This window comes from Nansenia antarctica, assembly GCF_963989245.1.
Source record: "Nansenia antarctica genome assembly, chromosome: 13".
In the NCBI taxonomy this organism is placed as follows: domain Eukaryota; kingdom Metazoa; phylum Chordata; class Actinopteri; order Argentiniformes; family Microstomatidae; genus Nansenia; species Nansenia antarctica.
Window position 1 is genome coordinate 24,920,629 of NC_137683.1, and position 10,000 is coordinate 24,930,628.

The 10,000-nt window shown below is 48.7% G+C and overlaps 1 protein-coding gene across 1 annotated transcript in view; it reads left to right on the top strand.

Annotated features, from left to right (window-relative positions):
- Window positions 1-1,464: 1,464 nt before the first annotated feature.
- The window catches only part of arap2 (ArfGAP with RhoGAP domain, ankyrin repeat and PH domain 2), a gene marked incomplete at both ends in the record, with an annotated part of 85,931 nt that continues 77,395 nt past the window's right edge, over window positions 1,465-10,000 (top strand). The window contains 6 exons of the mRNA XM_080544135.1: window positions 1,465-2,360; window positions 3,326-3,408; window positions 5,315-5,394; window positions 5,956-6,014; window positions 6,352-6,744; window positions 9,059-9,128. Coding sequence (XP_080400261.1) covers window positions 1,465-2,360; window positions 3,326-3,408; window positions 5,315-5,394; window positions 5,956-6,014; window positions 6,352-6,744; window positions 9,059-9,128 — 1,581 coding nt within the window. The remainder of the gene's footprint in view (window positions 2,361-3,325; window positions 3,409-5,314; window positions 5,395-5,955; window positions 6,015-6,351; window positions 6,745-9,058; window positions 9,129-10,000) is intronic.

The following is a 10,000-nucleotide window of genomic DNA, read 5'->3' on the forward strand; positions in this document are numbered from 1 at the left end:
ATGTTTGATATGCACACTGGATGTTTTAAAGCTGGGAAAAGGCACAAAAAAAACATGCGTCATTGAGACCAAAGTATGTCGGTTTTTCTCTTCAACTTTGACAGCTTTGTATATATTGTGAGACATGAAACACACACACACACACACACACACACACACACACACACGAACGTGCAAAAGAACAGGCTTCAGTGGAAAGCAGAAGTATCTCTGATAACCTGGTATCGTTAAAGCGGGGGATCCCCTGTGTGAGCCTATCCATGCACGTTTCCCATGCACATGTTTACAATGTGTGTGTGGCTATCTAAGGCCCCCCTCCACAGTTAATACTGTTACACACAGAGCAGTTGGATTGCAGTGTTGTACTTGTAGTGGAGTTCTAGAATGAGGGCTCATCCGGAAGCTATACTGGAACACCCACCGACTGACTGGGTGGTGGTGAGGGTTCACTATTTCTGCCAAAAAAACTCCCTCGATTTGACCTAATTGGCTTTTCTTTTCTTTCTTTTTTTTTTTGCACTAAAGGTTGCAGAGAGGCTCTCGATAAAGTTGGATGGAATCCGTTTACAGAAAGTGTTTACTGTTTGGTGTGGGGACAGAGAGTTGTGGTGGAAGATCTGTAATAGTTACACAGTCTAAGAGTGAGAACTCCATGGTACAGTAGTCAGAATCTGAGTCAGATCAGAATTCTTTTTTTATTACCAAGTATGTTTGCACATACAAGAAATTGACTTGGTGAGGTTGGTGCATACGACATAAAAAACAACAAACAAAAATCTATTAAAAAGACAATGGCAAAAAGAGCAATAGAACAATAATTCATATTTATTGTTATTATGTAGGCTGTAAATTATAATAAATGTGAAACCAATTTAAATGACACTGTCAGTGTATGTGTGTGCGTGGGCGTGTGTGTTAGTTAGACTAGCACTAGAATAGACTAATAGACATGTGTTGCTGCGTGGTCTGCAGGACAGAGCTCAGAGATAAGACGGTGTTCTGTTTCCTGCTAAAGATGCCTAGAGATTGGGCGCTTAGGTGGCGTAGCGGGTTAAGCGTTGACCATGTAACCGCAAGGTCCCCGGTTTGATTCCGGTCAGGGACATATCCTGCATGTCATCCCTCTTCTCTCTCTCACCCATCTTTCCTGTCTAAATCTCTAATGTATCTGTCAATAAAATGAAAAATATGAGTGGGACTGCCCCACAAAAAAGAAAAGAAAAAAGAAGATGCCTAGAGATGGACAGGCTTGTGTATAGGTGATACATTGCATGTATAGCTTGATGTGAGGGCTGGGCTTACCTGTGTCTATTCAAATATGAATCGTAAACCTTATTGTAATGTATTTATTTCTGTCCCCAGCTCTAAACCACCGCACAGACCCCTCCACTACCACGACCAATGATAACCGGCCTTCCATCCCCCAACCCGTCTCTGGTGTGGTCGCCCCTGATTTAGACCGCCATGTTGAACCCCCCCGAGCCCAGCGAGGAGATCCTCGACTGGCTGACGCGGCTGCGTCTCTCCCAGTACGCCCTTTCCTTCGAGTTGGGGGGCTACCGCCGCCTGGAAGACTGCAAGGGGCTGACGGAAGAATGCCTCCTAGAGGTCAGAGTGTTCCCTACGGGCCACCGTAGACGGATCCTACGCAGCTTGGAAGTTCTGGGAGTGCTGCAGGAAGGGGGGGACGGGGAAGAGGAAGAGGAAGAGGAAGAGGAAGAGCACGGCGGGAGAGGTCGGAGGAAGCCCGTCCCACGACCCAGAAACGTCTTCCAGAAGGAGAAGAAGAGGACCGGGTCCTGCCAGCACCCTCAGCCCAGCGAGAGGACGGGGCACGGTGGCCGGGAGGCGACACCCCCCCCCTCTCAGACGCTCCCACCCGGAGCCGGCTTGGGGACGGAGGGGATAATGGCGGGGGGCAAAGCCACGTCTAGATGGGCGTCCCTAAGGCCGCCTCGCCCAGCCCCGCGGGACCCCCGGCATGTCAGAACGCCCTCCTCCGCCTCCACCTCCACCACGAGCAGCAGCGACTCCCTCTCTGTCTCCTCCCCTTCCGAAATGCCCTCCGATTGGGATAATTCCTCCGAGGACCCCTCCTCCTCCTCGGTAACCACCACCACCACAGACCACTCCCCCGGGCCTACCGACGCCCCGGGCCCCCCCCCCCCGGGCCACCCCCCCTCTTCAGCGGAGGACCCAGAGGGATTCCAGGGGGAGATGGTGTTAAATGTCATCTATGAGAGGGCTCCCAGCTTTAAAACCCCGCCCGCCAAACCCAGACCCACCCGCTCCTACAAACTGAGACACCGGCCTGTGCCTGAGATCCCCGACCAAACCATCCCACCTCCCCCTCCGGACTGGTAGGGGCTGCTACTCACCACTCTCATCTGTGGCTAGATGGGATATACAGTAGCAATCAAAAGTTTGGTTTAGTTCAAGTTTGTTGAACTTGTTGAACTTGTTCAAGTTTCAATTGAATGGGAAAGTCTGTCCAAACTTTTGACTGGTCCTGTAGAACGATTATTGATTGTACGATTGTATGATACAACTGATTTCAGGATGCAATGAAGGGGACTGGTCACTCATATAGAAAGACACACTACAATGAATAACAGACAAACTTGCGACAGACAAATAACATGTACAGTAGTCGTAGAGCAATATTAACTAGGGATGTAACCATACACGCAACTCACAATTCGATACGGTTCACGATACTGGGTTACAACTATACTTCGGGATACAAAAACGACAAAACACTGTATTTTCTTAAAGAATCCCCTTTTATTTCTGAGGTAGGGTATAACTGCAAAACACAAACTACAACGAATGCATCCATTTTCTTTATAAAAACGAAAGCGAAGTCAAAAGTAGATCACGGCCTCTGCTGTTTAAAAAGAGCATCGCGATTTATTTTTAATTTCACCAATTTGAATCGGCACATTTCTATCGATAATCAACTGTCTCGCGATGCGTCGTTACATCCCTAGTATTAACCCCTTCCCCTATCCCAACCACCCCGTTGGCATCCGTGATATCAACCGTCTCCGGTGATCACGTGTCATTGTTAGTACACTAGCTTTGTGTCGTCAAAGCATTTTCCAACAGTCTTCAGAGCTGTGTTTGCCGAGGATATCGGCAAAAAAAAAAAAAGAAGAGTATTCCACTGACGACGACTGTGCATTCCTGTACTTTTCTCAAGAAGGAAACTATAAGCATACTACCTATCTAACCTGAAGCTTTGGGCCTACAGTCTTGTTTCCTGTTCCCCTTGTGAAGCTTTTAGAGTGCTAATAAAGTCCCCCCCCCCCCTCTTCCTCCTCAGGAGTTGCTCGTCGTTAATAACCAGCCCCGAACACCTTCACACCAGCACCCAGGGTCCCAGCGGTGCAGACGCCAGGCAGAAAGGTACACTCGCTCTACATCCTGCTTTATCTCTAAAATGAATATTTCATTTGGCGACGGTTCTATTGTTTGCCCTGATGAAAGAGGGGAGAACGGGGGAGTGTGTGCGGGGGAGGGGAGGGGGGGGAGGGGTGCGTGTGTTTTTTCCGTGTATCATGGGAGGAAGCATCGTCCTCTTTTTGAGCGTGCGGGAGCCTCGCTGGGATTCCTCTCTCATCTCGTCTCGCTGGTGCAGCCGGAGTGTGTTGCTGTAGTAGTCCGGGCTGCTGCTCTCCCCGAAAAAAACCCTCCAGAAGTTGTTTAACTTTGCTGGCAACATCATGCCTCGTAATGATACACAGCAGCAAGAGAGCTGTGGGTCTTCTAATGCTGCACTTTCTTTGGTGCTTCCGATGTTTTCTTTTAATCGTGCGTGTGCGTGTGTGTGTGTGTGTGTGTGTGTGTGTGTGTGTGTGTGTGTGAGTTCAGTACACGTGTGTTCAGTACACCCTGTGCCGCTCCTCTCTCTTTCTCTCTCATTTCTCTTTCAGTCTCAGCCTGGGCAAAGAGAGAGAGGGAGAGGGATAGAGAGGGAGAGAGAGAGAGGGGGAGAGGGAGAGGGAGAGGGAGAGGGGGGGAGAGAGAGAGAGAGAGAGAGGGGGAGAGAGGGAGGGGGAGAGAGAGAGAGAGAGTTAGAGGGAGAGGGAGAGGGAGAGAGGGGGAGAGAGAGATGGGGAGAGAGAGGGGGAGAGAGAGAGAGGGAGAGGTAGAGGTAGAGGTAGAGAGAGAGAGAGAGAGAGAGAGAGAGAGAGAGAGAGAGAGAGAGAGAGAGAGAGAGAGAGAGAGAGAGAGAGAGAGAGAGAGAGAGAGAGAGAGAGAGAGAGAGAGAGAGAGAGAGAGAGAGAGAGAGAGAGAGAGAGAGAGAGAGAGAGAGGGGTGCTAGAGCGTACAGTAGGAGCACCCCGTGGGCCTGGGGAGAGAGACACACTGTATCATGTGTGGTCTGAAGGTCAACCAATAGATAATGATAAATGATCCCAGTGCAGCGAATCCACCGGACCATCTCCATAGAGACAGTGGTATGATACAGTACACCCCCCCCCCCCCCCCCCCCATCGCACCAGACAAACTCATCCCCCCCCCCACCCCAACATGACCACCCAGCCCCTAATGCACTGTCCCCATGTCCTGTTGCCATGGCCTGTCTAGGTGTACGTGTGTGTGTGTGTGTGTGTGTGTGTGTCCATCCACCTGGGGGCGTCTGCCGGCTTCTTGTTGTCCCCAGGAGATGGCAGTGTCATTTGTCACGGTGACAGGCGCTGGCCCGCGGGTCGTCCAGCAGACTAATGGCGTCTGGGCCTCCCCTCACTCCACACTACTCTACCCCACACTGGCCCAGCACTAGCCCACCCCCTCCCCCCCCCCCCTAGAACGACGAGGCCCCACTCAGGGAATGTCCTTGGCAGGCTCACTGTCTGTGTGAGAGAGAGAGAGAGAGAGAGAGAGCGAGAGAGAGAGAGAGAGAGAGAGAGAGAGAGAGCGAGAGAGAGAGGGGGGGAAGTATAGGGGGATAGAGATAAAGTGGGGGAAGATGGAGATGGGAGATTGGAAATGTAAACTCCCATGAGTGTGCTGTACTGTAGGATATCATAAAGGGATAATTCACCTAGGGAGAAGCTCGGCCGGCTGGCGGAGGTGGAAATCGGAAAGGAAGGGCTTGTTGTAAATGCTTGGAATGGGATGAGGAATGGTATCAAACCGTTCCTCATTCGGTTCCATGCGTTACGATGAGCACGTCGTCCTATTCCTACCTCCACTAGCCTCCACTGAATTCACCCCCCCCCGCCCCCCATACCTCAATGTTCATACCTTAATGTGAAAAAGTCGGTCATACCGAGTGTAAACTGTTTTCTCTTGTGTCCTGTCCTAGCCCCTCTTCAAAGAACCTTGTCTCCCATCGCCCCGTATGGAGAAACAACATACCTCTATAACCACCCAGAGAACATGCTGGTAAGATGTGACCTGTTTTAATGTGTAGTGGGATGAATGACCAATATGTTTGTAATGTATTCATGTATGTGTTTATCTTATCCAGTGTCTCGGTGTCAAACCAAAGCTTATCACGCTTATCAAGAGGAACAGGCTTTCTCTGAAACCTCACTGTCTGTTTCATCGTCTGCCCACAGACAGAATCCACTTCCCCCCCAGTCCCTCGGTCCCCAGACCACAAACAGAAGTTAGAGCGGAGGCTGTTAGTTTCACTTGTTAGGCCCCCTTGGGTTAATAACAGAAATGTCACTGCTTTTACCTAGCCACATCATGCTAACACCTTCTGTGTTAACGATGGCCCATTCACCTTAATACAGGGGTGTCACCTTTTAGCCTTTTTTAGCCATTTTTACCTCAAAATAGGTCAACAATTTTCAGAAATGTTCTTTGTTTTCAGGCAAAAAACACACTTTTTGTCACCTTTTTGGGCCATCACCAGTTTGCATCCCTGTTAATACTATAATCCTAATGCTACATGCTAATGATCCTACTAATACTAACCTGCTTGTTGTTATGTCTCAGGACCGAGGTGCTGAAGAACTGTTCAAGAAAGAATTCAAGATCAAGTCAAAGAGGCCACGGTAAAAAAACTAAACAAGTCCACTTTTCCTGTAGTCATGTCTGTCCCCTGCAAGTGAAGACTCTCTCACACCCACCTCACCTCACCTGCTCTCACCAGAAATAGCCCCCTCACAACATTTCACATTTCACACACACAAAAAAGAGGAAGGTATACGTTTAGCTGCTGAAGTTGCTATGGTTGCTGAACCTTCTGTGCTCTTGCTCCGTGCAAGCATAATTAGACCCATAATGCTTTATGATCCACCATTCAGTTGACGCTGTATGCTGTGTTTGTAAACACAAACAAATACATCATTTATCGATTGGCTAGTTGAATATCACTCTTCATTCCCACAGAAAAAAGCCGGCCAAGACAAGGTCAGTCAATGACAGCAAGGGGCTGATCCCCCCACCTGCGACGACCGTTCCCAACCTACATGAGGACGAGTACTCTACTCTCGAAGAACCAGCCAATCAGGACGCCCGGAACACCGCCACTCTGGGCCCCTCCCCCCTCCCCCCCGGACCTGCCTCTAGCCTGGTCACTCAGAGTGCCTCCTCCTCCTCCTCCTCCATGACCATGGTGGTGTGTGATCTCTACTCTGAGTCATGTGATGCTCTGGGGGGAGGTCAGGCGAGGAACAACCCGTTGCCCCTCCAGGCAGATATCTCCCCCTACGCCTGCTTCTATGGAGGCCCGAAGACCCAGACTGTCAAGACCGGCTGGCTGGACAAGCTCTCCCCACAGGGGTAAGACAGACAACACTTGGCTGCAGGAGTTAGTCTAAAGTGGCCATGCACTTCTCTCCTTAGGAATGAGTGAGGGGGATGTGACTGCTGACCAGCAAACTGTCAAAGGGATGCTTAGTCAGAACAGTCCCTTTAGTCTCTTCACCTCTCCTTGTCTCATCTCCTTCCTAACACTCAGGCTCGAGTGACAGCAATATGTGACATGTTCTAATGCTTCGGTCCGCATATCGGGATAATATGTAATGATCAGACTTTTCTTTCGGTGAAATGTGTTTCATACATTTCTGCGTTGTTGAAAATCAATGACACACTCGCTAGTCTAACTAACACAGCTTGTTTTGTGAGCCTGCTAACAATGTAAAGTAGTGTTGTAGTTAACTAGGTAGCAGTGGGGATTACTCACCGGATCCATTGCGTTGCAGTATTTTGGCTTGACGAGCGAGTTTGGGTTGTGATTCTCAACAACGTTGAGAACGTAGTTCCGTGTCTCAAAAGAAAAGTCGGAACATTTTGATTGGTTGCCGACATGCGGACCAAAACACTAGAACGTGTCACATTTTTGTAAAGCCATTGGCTCTGAGTACCTCACTGTCTCCGTCACTGTCTCTCTCAGTAATGCTAACATGATTGAGTGTGTCCACTAGGGGTGCAACGGTTCAGTTGGCCCACGGTTCGGTACGGTTCGGTATTTTGGGTCACGGTTTTCGGTACGGTTCGGTTCAGAAACAAATGCTACTATTTATTTACAAACTGTTACTTTACTTTATTTTGCTTATACATAATATATAACTTTAACATACACATGTATATGTTATGTATATAATGTATATATAATTGTATATAAACAAAAAACACTTTCAAATGTCCAAAAATAAATAAACACTTTCGAAAGTAAAAGTGCACTTTAGCCTTGACAGCTGGTAGCCCGTATACAAACAGGAGGAAAACAAATTCACACTACAAAAGTAACACTTTCCACATAGCGTTCCAACATGTCATGTGTTGTATTCCAACGAGTTGCGACATAGTGGATTAATTTGTGTTTTGGTAAGTCTAACATATCTTGTTTAGTTGTCAGAATATGGTGGGCTGTGGTGCTTTTGTGGAAGAAAGTGACTGCATGTCTGATCTTACCCAGGAGGCGGGACACCGGGGTTATTGCCACTGCCTTCTTGGCGGCGAGATTTACGACGTGCGCAAAGCAGCTGATCTGTGGCCCCAGTCCACCAGCTTCATGGATCGCATTTACGATATTTGCTGCGTTGTCTGTTGTTACGGGAATTGTTATGTTTGGCCTCTCCAACTTCCACTCAGTCACTGCATTTGTTAGTTCCTCTGCCAGGTGCGCGCTGGTATGGCTTTCGTATAGTGGACGAGTTTGCAGTACTGCGCTCTTCATTTACCAATCCGGTGACATGTAGTGGACCGTGACAGTGAGGTAACTCTCCGTTGCCCGGGAGGTCCAACCCTCCGTAGTCAGTGCAAAGCTCTGTGTTTTTGCCAAATCGTCTTCAATGCCTCTGCGCGTTGTTTGGTAAATACCGGGGATTATTTTGGTGCTGAATGATGTACGGGAGGGGACACTGTAACGGGGCTCGAGAGTTTTTATCAGATTTCGAAAACCCAAATCTCCAACCACCGAAAAGGGCTGCAAATCCTTTGCAATGAACATCCCCACTGCATTGGTTATTTTTTTGTGTTTCTCTGAAGTGGTAGTGTACGTCTGTCCGAACGCATCAGAGAGAGACTGCTGTCTGCTCACTGACGCTACCTGACTGGCTTTCCTGCTCCCAGTCAGTGTTATCGTTGAGTGGTAGCGGCGAATATGCTGGTTCATGTTAGAGGTGCAACCATTTGCATATGGCACACGCTTTAAGCAGAGCTTGCAGACAGTAATATTTCTGTCCACTGTTTCCCCCCCCTTATTGTCGTATTCAACGGGAAAAGCGAAATGACCCCACACCGCAGACTTGTAGGAATCCGGGGCTTCCTCAAACTGTTGCGGCGCTCTCAGAGCTAATTTACGAACGCAGCCAAATCGCAGCAAAAACCGAAAACCGTCACGGTTCACTAGTGAATTGAGCCGTGGAACGCAAACCGTACCGTCCGTAAAAAAACCGAGAACCGTTGCACCCCTAGTGTCCACACCATTTCTTGCACACCATTTTTGCATTTTAGCTCCATCAGTGTGTGGTTCTTATTCTTTTTCATTTGAGCATAGCAACACTTAGAGAGGCAATTTAGCTTAATTAGCTTGTGTTGTTTACCCATGACACAGTTCCAACCTCATTAACCTTCTCTCTTTCACTTTCAGAAACTGCGTCTTCCAGAGGAGATGGGTTCGGCTTGACGGCGAGAATCTCTCCTATTACAACAACGATAAGGTCAGAGGACACACACACACCCACGCACGCACACACACACACACAGACACACACAGACGCACACACGCGCAAGCACGCACACACACACAGACACACACAGATGCACACACACAGATGCACACACACACAGACACACACACACACACAGACGCACACGCACGCACGCACACGCACACACACACACAGAAAATAAGGACTCTCTTTCTCACACCCAGACGGCAGATTCATACCTCATCATTATCAGAGAAAATTTATTTTTAACTACTCGAACCTTAAGTTCCATCTGTCTATACGTTCCAACCAGCCAACCCAAGCAGCCTCCTCTGCCGCCTCTCTCTCCCCCATCATCGTTAGTGTGGCACAGTAAAGAAGGAGAGCAAGGACAGGGTGACATTCTGCTACGCTTGAGTGGGCACCAGTCTCTTTGGCCGGGCACATACAGTAAAGTACACGGGCGTTGGCACCTCACCAGTTCCTGAGAGAGAGACACAGACCCCGGAAACACTCTTTACCTCTTTACTGCCTCCCTCAGCAGATCTCTCCTCCCTCCTCCTCCTCTTCTCTCTGTTTTTTCTCTCTCTCTCGTCTGTCTGCACTCCTCTTTCAGTGCGGAGGTTAGAATTACGCTTAGTGTTGTCTGTCCTGGAAGAAAAGTTCACCGCTGAAACTTAGGAGTGAGCACACACTCATACACACACACACACACACAGGGTCCACAGAGACTGGCGTAATGAATGGATTTGTTTTTAACCTTCAGTACTTCGTCTAGACACGTTCTTACCTGGTGTGTTACCTCCAGGTTTTTTCTTTGTTTATATCATCCTTTTGTTCTCACAGGGGTAAATAAGGACAGCTGGTTTAGAATAAATGAC